The sequence below is a fragment of the Octopus sinensis genome, linkage group LG28 (assembly GCF_006345805.1).
Source record: "Octopus sinensis linkage group LG28, ASM634580v1, whole genome shotgun sequence".
Taxonomy (NCBI): Eukaryota; Metazoa; Mollusca; class Cephalopoda; order Octopoda; family Octopodidae; genus Octopus; species Octopus sinensis.
In genome coordinates this window covers 532,796-554,159 of record NC_043024.1, presented here as the reverse complement: position 1 = coordinate 554,159, position 21,364 = coordinate 532,796, and the positions used below count along the sequence as shown (strand labels likewise).

General features: G+C 39.5%; 2 protein-coding genes across 2 annotated transcripts in view; both read right to left on the bottom strand.

Annotated features, from left to right (window-relative positions):
- LOC115225911 (protein O-mannosyl-transferase TMTC3) overlaps positions 1-21,364 on the bottom strand; it is a 355,782-nt gene that overhangs the window by 198,836 nt on the left and 135,582 nt on the right. The gene's annotated exons all lie outside the window — the stretch shown is intronic.
- The window catches only part of LOC115225910 (GATOR complex protein MIOS), a 44,818-nt gene continuing 30,175 nt past the window's right edge, over positions 6,722-21,364 (bottom strand). The window contains exons 19-28 of the mRNA XM_029796914.2: positions 20,425-20,537; positions 19,279-19,454; positions 18,481-18,546; positions 17,929-18,001; positions 14,649-14,787; positions 12,379-12,420; positions 10,422-10,593; positions 9,199-9,301; positions 7,974-8,064; positions 6,722-6,851 (exon numbers count right to left, since the gene is read on the bottom strand). Of these exons, the coding sequence (XP_029652774.1) occupies positions 6,794-6,851; positions 7,974-8,064; positions 9,199-9,301; positions 10,422-10,593; positions 12,379-12,420; positions 14,649-14,787; positions 17,929-18,001; positions 18,481-18,546; positions 19,279-19,454; positions 20,425-20,537 (1,033 nt within the window). The 3' untranslated portion in view covers positions 6,722-6,793. The remainder of the gene's footprint in view (positions 6,852-7,973; positions 8,065-9,198; positions 9,302-10,421; positions 10,594-12,378; positions 12,421-14,648; positions 14,788-17,928; positions 18,002-18,480; positions 18,547-19,278; positions 19,455-20,424; positions 20,538-21,364) is intronic.

Genomic DNA, 21,364 nt, shown 5'->3' with positions numbered 1-21,364 from the left:
GTCTACTACTATAGCTTTGGGCTGACCAAAGCCTTGAGTGGATTTCGTAGAGAGAAACTCAAAGAAGCCTGTTGTTAATATATATATACATACACATATATATATATGTTTGTCTTTGTTTCTGTGTCTGTCCTCCACCACTACTTGACAAACAGTGTTGGTGTGTTTATGTCCCCGTAACTTAGCAGTTCAGCTAAAGAGACTGACAGAGTGAGTACCAGGCTTGAAGAATATTATGTACTGGGGTCAATTCATTTCACTAAAAAAAAATTCTCTAAGGCAGTGCTCCAGCATGGCCACAGTCTACTGACTGAAACAAAATAAAAGATATGCTTGACTTTTAGATAATTTGTGTTTGTTGGTTCAATTGGTACAATTGGTGAGTTTTGTTTTATCTTAAGCACCTTGTCTGCGTGTTTTTGTATTGTTACATTCAAATAAATTGGATGTGTGGGTGGGAGAGTATCTGTTATCTTTTTCTTTTGTTTCAGTCATTAGATTGTGGCCATGCTGGGGCACTGTCTTGAAGTTTTTAATTGAATGAATCAACCCCAGTACTTCTTTCTTTTTAAGCCTGTTACTTATTCTGTCTCACTTTTGCCAAACCCCTAAGCAACAGGGACGTAAACACACCAACACAAGTTGTCAAGTAGTGAAGGACAAACTCATATATATATATATATTCACACACACACACACCCGCAATGGGCTTATTTCAGTGTCTGCCTACCAAATCCACTCACAAGGCTTTGGTCAACCCAAAGTTATAACACCAGACACTTGCCCAAGGTACCACGCAGTGGGACTGAACCCAGAACCATGCAGTTGTGAAGCAAGCTTCTTACCACACAGCTACACCCATCTTTGAATCTTTCTATCCAAAGGTTTTATTTAACCAGTTTGATGAAGGTTAGTAAGCCAACAACTTTGAAGTTACTGTCAACCTTTTCCTTGTAAAAATTAATATGCATTAAAGAACACTGGATATCCTTTAAATTCACTGTTAAAGTTATATATATATATATATATATATAATTTCACATAAAAACAAACAGTAATATTATATATACATACATATACCACTATCATCAAAATATAGAGACCACTTTGTTCAATATCATTTATTGTCCACTAGCAGTATCGCCCAGCGTTGCTCGGGTTTGTAAGGGAAATAACTATATAAGCATTTTTAGAGAGTTATAGCCAAAAAATAGCAAAAAATGCATTAAAAATGGAAAAAATATGATGGTAAATTTTTTAAAAAATCGTTGACTCATCGTAGACATTTTTAGAGAGTTACTTCCCTTATATAATAGCGAAAAAATGCATTAAAATGGAAAAAAAACGATGGTAAATTTTTTTTTAAATCGTAGACTCATGTAGACGCTTTCTTAGCCATTTCTGTTTTGGTGTCTTGAAGCCATGAAGTCGTTCTAAAAGAACACTGGTCTCCTTGACAACGCATTACGACGTTGATTTCCTTACACTCCCTTCCCCACAGGTGCAGGTGTGAGCGTGGACGCCAACTCCGCCGCCATCGACACACAAAAAATTATGCATTAAAATGGAATAAAAAATGATGTTAAATTATTTTTAAATCGTAGACTCATCGTAGATGCGCGCTAATATTCAGACGGGCTCGATATGAATCACGACTATAAGCTACCCGAATTTGGTTAAACTGTACCGCAAAATGTGGGAGTAGTTAGGAATCTAAATCGAAGGGGACAGACACTCACACAACTACAGTTTTATATATATAGATATACATAGCGCAGTAGTGGTGAGATATGACAGCAAAGAAAAGCATACATTCACTCTCTGCATGCAATTAGACTCGGAAAGTTCGTGAGGAACCCATTGACCCAATTTGCTGACTTTTCCGATAGCACACAGGTGTCAATGAATGGTTGAATGACCAAATCCAAGCTTCTCTGCTAGTTCCTCAACAGTTACGATGATATTTTGTTCCACCAGGGTTTTCAGGATGTCCTTGTCGAGTTCTACAGATCTTTCAGGATGAGGCTCGTCTTCTAGGCTGTAGTTTATGGCTCGGGATTTCTGGAACCACCATTGACACTGCCTTACGCTTATTGTCCAATCCCCATATACTGCATTAATATTTCTTGTACTTTGCACGCATTTATATTCTGTTATTCTTTTATATGTTTCAGCCTTGAGGTTGTGGCCATGCTGGGGCACTGTCTTGAAGTTTTTAATTGAATGAATCACCCCAGTACTTCTTTCTTTTTAAGCCTGTTACTTATTCTGTCTCACTTTTGCCAAACCCCTAAGCAACAGGGACGTAAACACACCAACACAAGTTGTCAAGTAGTGAAGGACAAACTCATATATATATATATATATATATATATATATTCACACACACACACACCCGCAATGGGCTTATTTCAGTGTCTGCCTACCAAATCCACTCACAAGGCTTTGGTCAACCCAAAGTTATAACACCAGACACTTGCCCAGGTACCACGCAGTGGGACTGAACCCAGAACCATGCAGTTGTGAAGCAAGCTTCTTACCACACAGCTACACCCATCTTTGAATCTTTCTATCCAAAGGTTTTATTTAACCAGTTTGATGAAGGTTAGTAAGCCAACAACTTTGAAGTTACTGTCAACCTTTTCCTTGTAAAAATTAATATGCATTAAAGAACACTGGATATCCTTTAAATTCACTGTTAAAGTTATATATATATATATTCACACACACACACACCCGCAATGGGCTTATTTCAGTGTCTGCCTACCAAATCCACTCACAAGGCTTTGGTCAACCCAAAGTTATAACACCAGACACTTGCCCAGGTACCACGCAGTGGGACTGAACCCAGAACCATGCAGTTGTGAAGCAAGCTTCTTACCACACAGCTACACCCATCTTTGAATCTTTCTATCCAAAGGTTTTATTTAACCAGTTTGATGAAGGTTAGTAAGCCAACAACTTTGAAGTTACTGTCAACCTTTTCCTTGTAAAAATTAATATGCATTAAAGAACACTGGATATCCTTTAAATTCACTGTTAAAGTTATATATATATATATATATATATATATATATATATATATATATATATATATATATATATATATATATATATATATATATATTCACACACTTCCCTTATATAATAGCGAAAAAATGCATTAAAATGGAAAAAAAACGATGGTAAATTTTTTTTTAAATCGTAGACTCATGTAGACGCTTTCTTAGCCATTTCTGTTTTGGTGTCTTGAAGCCATGAAGTCGTTCTAAAAGAACACTGGTCTCCTTGACAACGCATTACGACGTTGATTTCCTTACACTCCCTTCCCCACAGGTGCAGGTGTGAGCGTGGACGCCAACTCCGCCGCCATCGACACACAAAAAATTATGCATTAAAATGGAATAAAAAATGATGTTAAATTATTTTTAAAATCGTAGACTCATCGTAGATGCGCGCTAATATTCAGACGGGCTCGATATGAATCACGACTATAAGCTACCCGAATTTGGTTAAACTGTACCGCAAAATGTGGGAGTAGTTAGGAATCTAAATCGAAGGGGACAGACACTCACACAACTACAGTTTTATATATATAGATATACATAGCGCAGTAGTGGTGAGATATGACAGCAAAGAAAAGCATACATTCACTCTCTGCATGCAATTAGACTCGGAAAGTTCGTGAGGAACCCATTGACCCAATTTGCTGACTTTTCCGATAGCACACAGGTGTCAATGAATGGTTGAATGACCAAATCCAAGCTTCTCTGCTAGTTCCTCAACAGTTACGATGATATTTTGTTCCACCAGGGTTTTCAGGATGTCCTTGTCGAGTTCTACAGATCTTTCAGGATGAGGCTCGTCTTCTAGGCTGTAGTTTATGGCTCGGGATTTCTGGAACCACCATTGACACTGCCTTACGCTTATTGTCCAATCCCCATATACTGCATTAATATTTCTTGTACTTTGCACGCATTTATATTCTGTTATTCTTTTATATGTTTCAGCCTTGAGGTTGTGGCCATGCTGGATCATGTGTATGTGTGTGTGTGTGTGTCTATCTGTCTGTCTGTCTGTATGTATATATGTATATGTATGTGTGTGAACAATAATATTTTCAACAGATGTGTTGCAAATGTATCTGATTGTTCTCAAGCTTCAATACTGTGTGTGTGTGTGTATGTGTGTGTGTGTATGTATGTATGTATATGTATGTATGTATGTGTGTGTGTATGTATGTGTGTGTATGTGTGTATGTGTGTATGTATGTATGTATGTATGTATGTATGTATGAGTGTATGTTTACTTTATTACTAATTACTCTCTTCCAAGAACATTTTCACTCACTCTTAGCTCCCCATACATTTTACTCATGTATCTATCATCGTCATAGACAGAATACTTTCACTTTAGTCTTCCTCAAATCACTCTGTCCGCTATTTACTTTCATTTTATTCGTTGCCTACTGTGTGTGTGCGTTTGCGTGTGGTGTAAACCAGACTAAGAAAAGCATTTGACACACACACCAGAATGTGAGTTTTCTGTAAATTTTGCTTAATTGGAGTTTAAATTTTAAAAACTGGACCTGGCATGACGCGATGCATTGTACTCTTAAAAATGCCAGGTAAATTGTAATTGAAGAAATCCTATATTGTAGATTTGTATAACTCCCAAAGGGAGGCAGATAAAATCTGCCTTTTATAATAAGAGATATTCCATGCTGGCATGGGTTGGACAGTTTGATAGGACAAAAGACTGTGTCAAGCTCCAAAGTCAGTTTTGGCTTGGTTTTTACAGCTGGATGCCCTTCTTAAAATCAACCACTTTACAAAGTGTGCCCTGAGAGATTTTTGGTGTTACCAGCACAAGTCAGTCATCAGGTAGCTTGCAAGATAAAAGCCTGGCTTTGTGCTAAGTGTTGAGAGGCTAAAATATGATAGAGTAACAGGAACAGATGTCTTGCTGAGGCGGAGTCACATGGCTACCACATCTAAGAGCCTTGTCTTGTGATCCACTTGACAATCTCAAGTGCTGGTGACATGAACATGCAGCATTCAGTACACTCTGTAAAGTGGTTGGGCATCCAACTCTAGAAACCATGCCAAAGAGGGCAGAGGAACTCAACACAGTAAATCCTGTTAAACTAACAAGCACATGTCATCATGGAAGACAGAGATGCTAAATGTTGATGGAGACTTAATCTCCTCTACATTTCACTTCATATTGCAGATGTTGGATTAAACAGGTTATATGTTGGATTGGATTGCCCTTGTTCAGTCCAGTGTAGGATGAAAGCCTCAGCATGTTTCTCTCCACTAACCATGGTCTGATGTGGAGACTGAAGTTGAGCTTGAGATCCTACTGGTTTGATGAGCCTACTCTGCCACACTGGCTCAACATGGCTTGGCAGAAGAACACAGTTGTTATACTCATATCCAGGAGTAGTTAAATTGATTACACAGAGGATGTAAAACTCTGCCGCCCCATTAATTTCCTTCTTGTCAATTTGACCCCAAAGAAGGCCCCTGTCTGAAACAATGGACTTGTCCACTTCTTGTGGCAAGTTTGATTTACTCTCAATTTATCAATTCTACAAAATAATACAATTCTTGCCAACAAAGACCAGCACCAGTTTCTTTGATCACACATATCTAGAAATACGGAGGCACATGGCCTAGTGGTTAGAGCAGCGGACTCGTGGTCGAGGGTTCGAATCTCAGACCGGGCGATGTGTGTGTTTATGAGCGAAACACCTAAGCTCCACGCAGCTCCAGCAGAAGGTAATGGCAAACTTCTGCTGACTCTTTCGCCACAGATTTCTCTCACTCTTCCTCCTGCATCTTGCAGCTCACCTGCGACAGACCAGCATCCTGTCCAGGTGGGGAACCTATACACCAAGGAAACTGGGAAACTGGCCCTCATGAGCCTGGCATGGCTCGAGAAGGAACAAACATCTAGAAATACACAGATAACTGCAATGCTGCTACAACACAGTAATGTCTTGATAGAAACCTCTACAAGAAATAATTATAAATTATTCATTTATTTTCGCAACATCCAATCTCATAAAAGAAAAAAAGAAATGTATATTTTAATACATTTTGTTGAAAATACTAAAATACCCCTTCGGAAGTTGCTAACGCATAAGTATAACCTGGATGTCAGATTAAAGATTGAAGTATTTTATCATCATCACTGCTGCCATTCTCATCATCGTCATCATCATTGTCATTGTGGTCATTATCATTTTGATAATTTGCATGAAGAAATATTGAAAATGTAAATGCTTTCAATAGCGCTGAAAGTCTGTTTATGGGTGTAGAACTTAATTTCATTGATACAGTGTGAACAAAATGAGAGAGAAATTCTCGTCTCTCACAGCTAACTTTCCCATTGCAGACAGCTAAGGGAACTTAGGTGCACAGAATTAAGTGAACTGTTGAAATATACAAGAAAACAGCTGCACAAGGTTTTAAACTAAAGATACAAGGGCAGCAAGTCAAGTCCCACAAGTAAACACTCAACTCAAGGAAGATCTTGTGGGGAATTTGCCGATTTTTTTCTTTGGAGGGGGTTAGGGGACATATTTTTTTTTTTACGTTTTTTTCTTTTGAATAAAAAATAAAAACAAATTTGTTTCTCATTTTGTCTCTGTGAACAAATGTTTTTAGTATAGTTTGAACTCTTTTATATTTTTTTAAAAGATTTTCGGTGCTTTTTATTTATTGTTGTTTTTACTATTTATTTTGGTTTTGAAAAATAAAATTTCTTGTAATCCAACAGTAATTATTCAGTCTAAAGCCATACATTTACAGGAACAACCAGCTACAGGGCATTCCAGGTGATCTCTGAAAGACATTTAGAAAAGAAGAAGAAAAAAAATTAAGCAATCGTGACAAAAATCTTTTTGCATTCACCACCGCCACCACCACCACTGGGTGCTTTTTTATGTGGCACTGGCACAGGTGCTCCTCTATGTGTCACTGGCATGAGTGCTCTTTATGTGACACCAATATGAGTGCTCTTTATGTGACACCAATATGAGTGCTTTTTACAGGGTGCTGGTAGATGTGCCTTTTTATGCGGCACCGGCATGGGTTCTGAAATATTGGCAGAAGGAGGTTAGCTGATTACATTGACCCCAGTACTCAACTGGTATTTATTTCATCGACCTTGAAAGGATGAAAAGCAAAGTCGACCTTGGCAGGACTTGAACTCAGAACGAAAAGACGGGTAGAAATACCTTGCTTGGAAACAGATGAAGGGCATCCAACCTGAGAAAAACCTGCCTCAACAAATTCCACCTGACCCATGCAAGCATTACCAACTGAAATTTTGTTCAGGAGTGGCTGTGTGGTAAGAAGCTTGCTTCCCAACCACATGATTCTGGGTTCAGTCCCACAGCATCTTGGGAAAGTGTCTTCTACAATAGTCTAGGGCTGATCAAAGCCTTGTAAGTGGATTTGGTAGATGGAAACTGAAAGAAGCCCAAGCACCCATTACACTCTCAGAGTGGTTGGCATTAGGAAGGTCATCCAGCTGCAGAAACCATGCCAAATCAGACTGGAGTCTCGTGGAGCCTTCCAGCCTTGCCAGCCCAGGTCAAACTGTCAACCCATTCCAGCATAGACAACGGATGTTAAATGATGAGGATATCTATTGTGTGTGTGTCTGCGTTTGTCCCCACCATCACCACTTGACAATTGGTGTTGGTGTGTTTCTGTCTCTATAACTTAGAGGTTCAGCAAAAGGGACTGATAGAATAAGTACTAGATTTAAAAAATAAGTACTGGGATTGATTCATTTGACTAAAATTGCAAGGTGGTGCCCCAGCATGGCCACAGTCTAATGATTGAAACAGGCAAAAGATAAAAAGAGTAGTTGCAAAACTGCACTGAAGAAGGTGTCCCAGGATGGTCGCAGGTCAATACTTGAAACTAGTAAATGAATTGAAGATTATTGCTACTTACTTGAACCAATCTGTAATATGACCTGAATGACCTCCGTGTCGACAAGACTGGCACCAAGTAAACCAATTCTTAAAGGAAGAAGTTTTTGAATCTGAAAATTGCAAAAAGGAAAATAATAGAATTTAAACAGAAATAGTAATAATAATGATTTCTTTTATTTACTTCTTAGGCAAAGGACGAGGGGAACAATACAAAGACTGACATAAAGGGTTGGGGTTTATACAGAATGAAATCACCAGGATCAGCTTTACTGGCCACAGCATTTGCTCCACCCCCTTCAGGCTCTTCCCACCTGATTGGAGGTCTTCCGAGTGGTCTCTTCCACTTACTTGACAATTGCCTGAGTCCACCAAAGGGTAAGAACAGGATGGAGAGCATGCAACTCAGTGAAGAAAGTGCTGAAGGTGAACCTAAACAAGGCAATTTGCGCCAAACTCTTTAACAGAACAGTCTTGCCTGCAATGCTGAGAGAAGAAGAAGAACATCTGTTTATGGCACAGAGAGCCATGAAAAGGTTAATATTGGGAAGAGATCACATCTGGAACGAAGGGATCAGGGATCAAACAGGTGTGAAGGACATCATCACCGAATACCACCCTGCAAATGCACGATGGGCCAGTCACGTTGGAAGGTTCACAGATGATACAATGAAATGCCAAATAATAGAGTGTAAATATAGAAAGGATATGCAGAATAGAATAGAATAAAGAAGGGAAACATACACAGTATACAACAGTAAAAAGAAAGAAAGAACAACCCCCTGAGGTTGTTAGGTGATGGGGGTGATCAGTCTGCTTCCTATGCCTGGATGGTTTGTTAGGGTTGAAAACAGTTCTTATTAGAATTACACAGGTTTGTCTCCTAACTGTATAAGGCGGCACATGGTCTAGCGTTTAGGGTGTTGCACTCCCGATTGCAAAGTTATGGTTTTGATTTCTGGTTTTGATCGTCAATTTGTGTTCTTGAACAAAACACTTCATTTAATGTTGATCCAATCCTAGAACTCCAGTTGGTAATGTTCAGGGTTGATTATGATTATGATTATGGTGATGATATTAACATCTTGACACCCTGAGATCAGAATAAAGGTTGAGGGTGGAGGCTATTTAGAAGTGATGTGACCCTTAACAACAAATACTACAGAATCCCAGAAGACTGATCTGGACTGGTTATAGTTAAAATTGAAAACAAAACAGAACAAAGAAGAAAGTGTAAAGATTCTGACCTGGAGATCCTTCTATAGACAGGGCCCCTGAAGCAGTCCCTAAATTCTTCAGACACAAAGCACACCGGGGTAGAGGATTACGACAGTGTGGACAGCAAGAAACCTGAAAGAAAGCAGAAAATCAGTCACAGACGGGAATTGATCAGAGATTTACTAAGAAAAACAAAAAAAATCCTTTCTACTATAGGCACAAGGGCTGAAATTTTGGGGGTGGGGGTCAGGCGATTACATTGGTCTCAGTGCTTAAATAGTATTTATTTTATTGACTCTGAAAGGGATGAAAGGTAAAGGCGGCCTCAGTGGAATTTAAACTTAGAATGTAAAGCTGAAAAAGTGCCACGAAGCAGTTTGCTCAGCATGCTAATGAGTCTGCCAGCTCGTTACCTTAATAATATTAGTAATAATAATAATTAGCTGGACCTGTGAAAACTTCATGGAAAATATAAAAGATGTAAGCATCTGTAAATTGTGTGCTGGTGCCATGAGAATATCCAATATTGGTTGAGGAACCAGTGTATAGAATACGGTAAATGATTATGTTGCAGGAAAGTAAAAATAACTTCCAATATTTGCTGTGGTTTTGCATTTGTCTCCTCTGAATATTCTGATAAACATTTAAAAACATAAAACAAACGCCACCTTCCTTTCAGTCACCACTTCCTCTCTCTTGCTTTGCTGCTCACTTTGAGTAGACCTCCTCTGCTTAACACCTTTTATTTCTCCCTTCAAGTGTAGAAAAGTAAGAGTAACATCCACAGGTATTTGCTGAGAGAGAAAGAGAGACATATAGAGAGATAGCTAGGCCATTGTTAGGACTGGATCAACACCCACAAATGGCCCTAACAACTAAAAAGATTTTTCTTCCCCTGTATGGGATCATTTTTCATTTTCTTCCAGCCACTTGAAGGCTTATCTTGCCCCAGTCCACTCAGCTGGCCAAAATGAGGGGTAGCTGTAAATGAAAGGGGTCAGCCTGGTCACATTCTGTAAGGGGCTGAATCTTCCTGAGAACTACACGTTAATGGTATGCATGTCAGTGGAGTACTCAGCCACTTGCGCGTTAATTTTATCCTGATATAGTTACCTCCACCAGTATAGATGTACACACAGATACACATATACATATAAACATACACACCACACACACACATACACACACACTAATAAAAAAAAAAGGTTCCAGAAATAAAGAAAGAACAAAAAGTGAACAGTGTTTCTTTCACCTTAACATGTTTTGCCGTGTTGCTCGACCGACTCCAGTTCTGTTGTTTGTTTTTCACCAATGGCTGTGCATTTCGCGAGACCGACTTTCGACAAGAGTTGCAGCTGACAAATACTTCTGAGTGTTCATGATTCTGTGAGTCGCAGCCCTGCCACAGGATATCAAACAAGGCTCTGTAATAGAAAATATTGAATATTACTGCACCAAACACACCACTGCCCATGTTTAGCATTCACTGCATTTCCTTCGACCCCCATCTCTATCCATCTGTCACTCAACTCTCATACTTCCGTGAACTTATCAACCAACACTACAAGGGGGTTCTGAAAAGTTCCTGGCTTTAAGGGAGTTGCAAAAGGCCTGACTGGAGGCCCAACCTTCTGAGTTCTTTTACGGGGCTTAGTAAAATCAAAGGACCCCTGCAATAAGTGTGTGAATCTGAGAGGGAAAGATGTTGAATAAAATCATGATTAACTAATCCTCCTGGATTTTCTTTCATCCAAGGCCAGGAGCTTTCCAGCAGCCCCTTTTTTTATTCACCATCCTGTAACTTGAGATAACACCTGGATGTATCTTCTCCAACATCCTCTTTGTTTCCCAACTGAGGTAACCATGTATGTCCTCTACAGCAAGACACCCCTGCCTCTTGCTTTACTCATACTCTAACCCAGTGGTTCTCATCTAGGATCCATATATGACCTCTAGGGGTCCCTGTAAGACTTGAGGGAGTGTGTGTGCAAACAAACATAACAGTAAATTAGGGATGCACAGTAGTTCCTTAGGGGGTCCATGAAGACTTTTTGCTTTAGATGTATTTATTGCAGGAAATAATTTGGTTTCTTACTCCAATGTTTGACACACTTCAACCCATTCACGTGAAAGTGTGGAAGGCAAAATAGGAATTTCAAAAGAAGCATCTACAAAACACATTTTTAAAGAATCGAATGGCTAGGAGGGTCCATCCAAGTAAAATAGTAATCAAAGGGGTCCATAGGTGAAAAAAAAAGAGTTGAGAGTCACTGCTTTAATCTCTCATCACGTGGCACAGAGCCACCTCCCTCTATATTACTCTGCAGCTTGTTTTGCAAGTAATCTGGTGGCCCCATTGGTGCCAGTGCCATCTAAAATGTGCCCAGCAGACCCTTTAAAGTGGTTGACATTTAGAAGAGGGTCCAACCAGAGAAACTATGCTAAGACAGAAACCTCTGTCTTGGTGCATTCCTCTCGCTCATTAGCTTCTGTTGAACCATCCAAGCCAGGCTAGTATGGAAAATGTACATCAAAGGATGATGATGTTTGATGAACAGAACATGGAAAGTGTGATGAGAGGGGACATCTAGGACTTTCCTCAAGGCTTTCTATCTCAGCTGCTGCCAATTTCAAATTGTAGTCCATTCTTTGGATAAGAAAACCGTTTCACTCCTCCATTCGTATATATCACTTCTCTTCACTGAACGAAGGGAGTTCAACCCAGCCCCTGGCATACTTCGTTTCTCTTTATTGAAGAAAGTAGTCTCACTCGAGTCACTGGCACATAATTGATCTGTCTTCATTGGTTTAGGAAGAGTGTCACTCAGGTTAACCATACTTCCACTCCCTTCACAAAATGAAAGGAGAGCCTCATGACAATCCCACCTCCATTCTCCTCTCACTCAATGAGAGAACTGTTTCACTCAGTCTCTACCATACTTCCAATACCTATAATGGAGAAGAGAGTCCCACTCAACCTTTACAATACTTCCACTTTCCTCACTCAACGAGGGAAGTATTTCACTCAGCCTCTACTCTACCTCCATTCCCCTGTCACTCAATGAGAGAACTGTTTCATTCAGTTACTACCAACACTTCCAGTACCTATATTGGATGAGAAGAGGGTCTCACTCAGCTTCTACCATACCTCTTTCAATGAGGGAAGTGCCTCACTCAGCCTCTACCCACAAAGCTTGCAATGAACCTACCTTTGATGCCATAACTTCCATTGGTTCAGAAGGTTTCTGTAGCTGCAAAGGACATAAATTGATGTGAACAATAAGAAAGAAAGAAAGGAAGAGAGAGAGAGAGAGAGAGAGAGAAAGAAGAAAGAGAGAGAGAGAGAGAGAGAGAGAGAGAGAGAGAGAGAGAGAGATTTTAAAACTGTCTCTACAGATATCTTATGGAAATTAGAGCCAGCACTGGTTTGCTTGCAATGTTTTGTAAATGAATATTTCAATGTAAACAATGCATTTGAAGTTGGGAAAATAGGTAAAGGGTATAGATGGTGTAGATACATATTTCAGGAGTTCTTGCTCCTTCTTCAGTAATACATCTGAACCATTAAACATCCATAAACACATTGCTTAAATAGCCACCAAATATTCTGGTGTAACATAATTGGATTGACCAATTTCACATAATAATAAACACATTCCTGGCAACTGGTATGTACATTTGATATTCATGTAATTCAAAATATTCATAACTATTTCATTTTAAGATCTGTTGTAGTGGGGAAATGAAAAAAATTATCCTCAGACAAACACTTAACAATTATCCAACTTCTTGAACTGATATGGACTTCTTGAGAAATAGCTACTGAAGTTGGCTATTTAGTCACTGTTGATCAGCATGCTGGTGGCTACTCAGACCAACTTTGACTAGAGTAGTCAGAATAACTGCCACCATCTGAAAGGTATTTGTAGAAAATTCCATTAAAAAATACCAATTTTCCTGAAAGTTATGAAGAAACAAAATCTATCCATGTGAATTATTCAAAACTCCTCCTCCCCACTACCAAACACATTTTCAAAACAAATTCTGCTATAATTGTAATCTATGCATTCTCAAAGGTATTTCTACAGAATTTCACTATCAAATGACAATTTTCCCAAAAGTTATGAGGATACAAAATTGGTAGGGCACACTTCTGAAGTTACACCCTAAATTTATTTACTGTGAAAAAACTATCAGATGAATAAAAGACAGAAAATGAAATTAGATGCAACATCAGAAGAATTACAAAAATTGGGAACCAAATGGGTAATTATTATATAGTAACTCATTGGAAACTGCCTACAGGGCTGTCTTTTTGCCAGTTTATATATACATACCTACTTAGCTACCTATCTGTGTGTGTCTGCATACACACACATATCTATATATACATACATATATACACACACACACACACACACACACAAATATATGCATGTATGTATAGTTGCCATATAACCTTTCTATATATAGTAATATGTAGGTTCTGCTTGCGTTTACATAATGAGTATTGACCATATATGGTAATAATGGCTTTCTAAGGAATGCTTGCTTTCAAGAAAACACACACCTACATTTTGTAATGTAACGTCCTTTAGGAAATTCTCCCTGAAAAAATACCCAATTGACTGGTATCAATTATGGGAATTTGAATTTTATTTCTGTAATTGAATTGATTGGGTGTGGAAACAGCTGAAGGCAGGAATTTCTCTGCAAGAATTGGAATGTCTTTAAATAAATAATGTTTGTACATTAATTTTTTCTCTTTTCTTCATTTTCTCATATATATATAAATATATATATATATATATACATATATATCATCATCGTTTAACGTCCGTTTTCCGTGCTAGCACAGGTTGGACAGTTCGACCAGGGTCTGGGAAGCCAGGAGGCTGCACCAGGCTCCAGTCTGATCTGGCAGAAATATATATATATATATATATATATATATATATATATATATATATACACACACACACACACACACCTTATATTCCAATCAGAGTATTGTGACTGATCACACAAATTGGCGGATCAGCCATAATACAATATGAAATTGAAGCACAAAGCTGTGATGTGTTTAAATATAAACTTGTTGCCAGTTCAAATATGTTTGAGATATATTTGAACCTGTAAGAAGCCATTCACTGTATTTTGTTAGACAAATAGGTGCAAATATACGAAGTTAGTTTGAAGCACTTCCTAGCCAGACTGATGGATATATGCATTTCAGACTAGTTATCTCCTCTTCAGCATCAGACACTGAAAGGGGAAAGCACAACAGACTGACCTGAGATAAATCACTCTCATTATATTCCACTCAGTAGTGAGGTTTATAAATATAAACTTGAGGTGTATTTGAACTTGTAAGAAAGCCATTAACTATGTATGTGTATATCGAATAAATAAGAAAAACTGTGAGGAGGAAGATAGAGAAAAAAGGTAAGAGTGAAGGCCTGAGAATAGGAGGTGTTACCCATGTATCCAAGAGTCAGCCCTACTGTCCGTTGATAACCAGCTGGGAAATGTAGATATTGCAATGAAACAGGCCGTTTGCATATCACTAGAAACATCAACATACTTCTGTAACAACTGTACACCTTTCTCAGACAGACCTGAATAAAATTGGTAAGGAAACGGAAGAAGATATTAGTGAAACAGCCATAGATTATGTTAAGAAAGACTTTCGTATTGGTTATTATAAGTAAAACAATAAAGAAATGATTGACAAAAGAGAAATACAGTGCCTCTGTTTTTAGTACATGTAAATGCGACTCTACCAAAATTCAATGCACAATTACATATACTTTTTTTTTTTACTTGTTTTAGTCATTGGACTATGGCCATGCTGGGGGCTCACCTTGAATGGTTTCTAGCTGAGCAAATTGTCCATAGTACTTATTTTGTTAAAGTCTGGAAGTTCATCAGTTTCTGTTAAATTACAGGGATGTAAACAAACCATCACCGATTGTCAAGCAGTGGGTGCAGGCAGAAACACAGACACCCCATACACACAACAGACTTCCACATACTTTCCATCTACCAAACTCACTCACAAAGGCATTGATTGGCTTGGGGCTGTTGCAGAAGACACTTGCCTAAAGTGCTGCAAAGTGGGACTGAACCCAAAACTGTGCGGTTGCAAAGTGAGCTTCTTAACCACATAGTCACGCCTTGAATGTAACACTCAATACATTTAGTTGGAGTTACATGTATCACCAACAGTTTGTCACAGCTTCACATTTTCTGGTCATGGAACATATTCACCTCATCTGATGATCAGAGACAGTGTAGAGAGTTTCAAAGAAATTTGAACTGGTTTCTTGGTGTTTAGGGCCTCCATTGGTCAGCTCAGGTCATGTGATTGTAACGTTCTCTAAGCAACTGGAGTTATTTTCTTGATTTTTCAGCCCATGTGTTGCAGATAGGATATTGTGCGTTTGATGTTGGGGAAGTCATTTTGATGGTTTAGAAATGTCCAAGAAAAGTGGGACAGGGAGGTGGATAATCTATTAATAGATATTGTGAGCTGGTACGTGCAGTTTCTCACAGAGGCAGAGTTGTTAAGTGCAAGCCCCAGGTGAGTAAGGAGGATATTCTGCCAAAGATATCCCATTTGATGTTGGGGAAGTCATTTCAATGGGTGAGGAATCTCCAAGAAAAGTGGGATTGGGAGGGATGTCCCTGACCCTAATCCTGAAGGAGTGCATATGTTTTACCATCTGGGTATAATAGCAGGAATTTAAAGTAACTGCTGGAAATTTTTAAAGAGATACTCTGCTGTTCTTCCATTTTTTTCTTATCCTTGTCCTGGATTATGCATTCAACATGTTAGCTATCATATGTACCCCTGGTGGTTCACTACAAACGTCACACAACTGCCAGATGCACCACCAAGGGTATATTTTCCTAATGGGAAAACATTTTATTCTGTATCTTTGACAGAGTTATTGAGGATATTTATATAACACGAGTGCTAAATATTACAGTTTAATTATGAAGAAGCAGACTCCCTTGAAAATGGTTTATTTTTAATCTTTTAGCATTCAGATTACTCTGTTGAACGCTTATTTATTCACATTCTTTTAAATTAATCATGCAGTATCTCAAAACTTCAGGGCTTCAGTGATGTGACAGTTAATTTCTAGAATGACATTGTAGGCAAGGTATGAAAGGTTGGATCTAGCCAGTATAACATAAAACAGGTAAAATATATCGCCAAAGGGATGTTGTTATCCCTATTTTGCGGAGGAAATCAGCAGCATAAAGTCAGAGAGCACTTGACATCTCATCAGCGACCAGCACAAACTGTCAGCAGCCGGTCGGGACCCTGTCATCATCATTTAACGTCCATTTTCCACCTGGCATGGGTTGGACGGTTTGACAAGGGCTGGCAAGGCTGAACACTGCACCAAGTTTTATCGATTTTTATGAAATATTGTAAAAACCCAAAAATATTATATTTCCTTGTAATTAAACATCATGTTATGTGACTGTGTGAAATATGTGGCATCACAGGTAAGTTCCAGTAACAAACCGTGGTGGTGGTGAATGTGCCAAAGTATCAGTAGATACAATAAATAAAGATTTTTTTGGTTACCCCAAGGCAATGTTCACCATATCCATCCATCCTTGACTTCTTGATAGCAATCAGCACAAACGGATACTGACCGGTCAGGCTCCTGAGCGCAGGGGTGGCTGTGTGGTAAGAAGCTTGTTTCCCAACCACATAGTTCCAGGTTCAGTCTCACTGTGTGGCACTTTGGGCAAGGGTATTCAACTCTAGCCTTGGGCCAACCAAAGCCTTGTGAGTGGATATGGTAGATGGAAACTGAATGAAGCCCATCATATATATACGTATGTGTCTATGTGTGTGTGTGTCTGTGTTTGTCCCCACCATCACAACTTGATAATCAGTGTTGATGCGTTTACATCCTTGTAACTTAGCAGTTCGGCAAAAGAGGCCGATAAAATAAGTACTAGGCTTCAGAAAATAATATGTCCCAGGGTCAAATTGTTCGACTAAAACCCTTCAAGGTGATGCTCCAGCATGGCTGCAGTCACATGACTAAAACAAATAAAAGAGGAAAAGAAAATGCAGAAATATTACATTTCCTTGCAATTAAACAGTCTGCCATGTGACCCCACAAAATACGTGGGGTCACTGGTCAGTTCCAGCAACAGGCCACAGTGGTGACCCCTCATCATCGTTTTATTGCCTGCTCTCCATGCTGGAATGGGTTGGATGGTTTGATATGGAGCTGGCTTGCAGGGAACTGTCCAGACTCCAGCTGTCTGTTGAGGCAGGCTTTCTATGGCTGGATCTCCTTCCTAATGCCAGGGGATGCGATAAATAAGTAAAGGTTTTTCTAATTACTCCAAAACAATGCATACCCTATCCATCATCATCATTTAACATCTGTCGTCCATGCTGGCATGGGTTGGATGGTTTGACCAGAGCTGGTAAGCTGAGGGGCTGCACCAGATTCCAGTCTGATTTGGCATGGTTTCTACAGCTGGATGCCCTTCCTAATGCCAACCACTCCCAAAATGTAATGGGTGCTTTTACATGCCACCAGTATCTGCCATGACTAGAATCGATGGGTCTTCTTCTTCTCAAGCACAACATATTGCCAAACGTCTCGGTCATTTGTCCACAAAACAAATACAGATTTGTACATGGTCTTGCATTACTTGCTTGAATGATGCACAAGAAATAAAAGAAATAAAAGAGAGGTGTTATGGCTGGTACTTACCAGTGAGCAAGATGCCGTCCAAATTTCCAGCCAGCACCAACTGATTGGATAAAGACTGGATGTATTCTATCAACTGAAATGAGATCCAGAAATGGCAAAATGACCAATGGAAGTGATTAGTGTTTTGGTTAGTGTGTGGGTGTGGTGGTGGTGGTGGTGGGGCAAAGTGGGAGGAAGTGTGTAGGTTTTTTGATATCTTCTGTGGTCAAGTGTGGTCTGGGAGGTGAGAAGGGAGGAGGTGAATGTTATTCCTGTGCTCTGTGTGAAGAGAGGAAGGAAAGAGAAGAAAGATGGAGAGAGAACTAAAGAAGAGAATGGAGGGATATAAGAGAAAGGAAGAAGAAAGACATTGTGTGGGAGTTGGATGGAGAGAAGGGAGGAGAGTGGAAAAGAGGGAGGGAGAGAAGCTAGGAGTAGAACAAAGGGTGCGTGTATGATACAATAAGTGTGTAAGACTGAATGTGTGTGAGAGAGAGAAAATATGAGTGTATGCAAAAGTTAGAGAGTGTATGTGAATGATGTATGTATAAAAAACCACAAGCTGGTACTCACAGAATCATCTGGAAGAAAAGTGCAGGCAAATGCCACCCGGTCCCCAACAGCCATTCCTTCTTCAAACTGGAAACAGAAAATGTCATAAGGTCATTATAATATTATTGATTGTGACTGAGACCAAAATCAAGAACACACAGCACACAAAATCTTTCCAAAAGTCTTTTACAGAATTGAGCAGGGTTGAGTAGTCAGAAGACTGTTTCTCAACCACATGGCTCTTGGTTGAGTCCCATTGCATGGCACCTTGTACAAGTGTCTTCTACTCTAGGCCCAAGATGACCATAGCCTTGTGAATGGATTTGGTCAGTAGAAACGGAAAAGAAGCCTTGTATGCATTCATGAATGCATGCACAAGATTTCATAATCCTTATTATCCGCATTTGATGTCTGCTTTCCATGCTGGCATGAGTTGGACGGTCCTATAGGAGCTGGCCGTCAGGCAGAAGACTGCACCAGGCTTTGCTATCTGTTTTGGCAGGGTTTTCACAGCTGGATGCCCTTCCTAACACCAACCCCTCACAGAGGTTTGGTTATATCATATTTTATTGTTATTTAGTGCTGAGTCAACTCTGATCAAGATGACTTATGAGTTCCAGCCATGACCATCCTGTTGTTTGTATATCACTGCTACTGCTCACTACAACTGACCCTTGTCTCTGCAAGAGGGAGTTCAGTCTAATGACTGAAAGAAGTGAAAAAGAAACACACACAAAGCATGTACACAACAAGAAAACATAATTGCAGGAATACTACAAGTATAAAAACATGAACAACAACAACAACAACAAAACTCACCAATATTTCTTTGTAGTTATCAGTTTCTGATGAGGAAAGGAACCAAAACATAGCTCTTAGGTAAGGATTTGTTAACTGTCGTCTGAAATTGCGGCACATTTTCTGCCAGAGGGCATCTTTGTTCTCTGTAAAACCAGCCAGTGCCATGCCCACCAACGCCAAACTGCGGTCAGATTCTGAGAAATAAAACATAAATGAATGAATTTCAAAAGAAAAAAAAAGCAGCAGGGGGAACAGGATATGAAAGATAATAATTAATATCTTTTATCTTTTGTTCCAGTTACTTGAATGCGGCCATGCTGGGGCATTGCCTTGAAGGGTTTAGTTGCCCTTCTTATTTTCCCCTCAGTCCCCACACTGGCTCCTGTGCAGGTGCCACATAAAAAACACCATTTGAGCGTGGCCGTCGTCAGTAGCGCTTGACTGGCCCTCATGCCAGTGGCACGTAAAAGCACCCACTACACTCTTGGAGTGGTTGGCGTTAGGAAGGGCATCTATCTGTAGAAACTCTGCCAGATCACTTTGGAGCCTGGTGCAGCCATCTGGCTTGCCAGTCCTCAGTCAAACCGTCCAACTCATGCCAGCATGGAAAGCGGACGTTAAACGATGATGACGACAAACATAGATATACAATGGGTTTCTTTCAGTTTCCACCTACCAAATCCACTCATTAGGTTTTATTCAACCCAGGACTATTGCCCATGGTGCCGTGCTGCAGAGCTGAACCTGAAACCATGTGTTTGGAAAGCAACTTCATACCACATACATAATCTAAGGGTAAAGGCCCCCTTTGCTCACAAATACTATAGGATTACACCTAGAAAATTCCCCTCTGAGGCACAAGTTTGGACAAAATTGTTGATGAAAGACCAGTAGTTGCCCATGCATACCAGCCTCCCCCCCTCTCCATGCCATCAATGTTATCCAAGGAAAAGGCAAAGAGGCCAATACAGCTTGGCACTAATGATGTCTCAACTTATGTCTACAGCTGAGTGAACTGGAGCAACATGAAATGAAGTGTCTTGCTCAAGAACACAACACACAGCCTGGTCTGGGAATCGAACTCACAACCTCACGTTAGCCTGACACTCTAACCACTGAGCCATGCACTTTCACCACACACACAGAGAAATGACGTTAATTTACCTTCATCTGAAGAAGGGGATCGTTCATCGTTGAGAATAGCCAAAGCTAATGTTATGTGGAGGTTAAATAAAGCTATGGCCGCTGCTCTCTCGTATTCCCCTTGTTTCTGGAGTCTACAAACAGAAAGAAGAATATACAAGACACAAACGAATTCACAATAAATATAGAAACATTAACGTAATCCCCACATGTGCCATCGGTGGTTCATCGCAAACTTCATGTAACCACCAAACGCACCATAATATTTTCTAATTGTTGTTGGTGATGGCAGCTTTATCTTGTATTCAAGAATTTAGATTTTTCTTTGTCAAACGCTTCCTTTATGGTGACGCTGTTGATCACTCTGTAGACCAATTCTTGCAGAGAAGAATTGATGGCATTCTCTCCTCTTGTTTGTTTTCTTCTTTTCCTCTTCTGGTGACTTTGAAGATTTTGGTTCCCATCTTACACCTTTTTTTTTACACATTTTTCTGTATTTTGCCTTTAGCCCTGTTTTTTTTTGTGTATGTGCATATATATACGTGTATGAATTTTATTTGTGCGTATGTGTGTGTGTATATATAGATGTGTGTAGGTATGTGTATATATTAGACGTGTGTGTGTGCATGCGAGTATGTGCGTATATAGATGTGTCTTACTCTTATTGCTTATTTTTTACACTTTTTTACACATTTTCCCGTATTTTGCCGTTTTTTCTTGTACATGTGCGTATATAGATGTGTGAATGAACATTTTTTTGTGCGCATGGGTTTGTGCGTGTGATCGTGTATGTATATATTGTTTGACGAATGTGTGGGTGAGCATTTGTGTGTGTTTCTAGTGAGGGTGGATGTGTATATACATGTAGGTGCATGTACGTGGGTGTACAGACACGCATGTGTATGTACGGACATGTGCACTTACAATGAGCATTTTTACTCCCTCCTCTTACTTAGCGGTC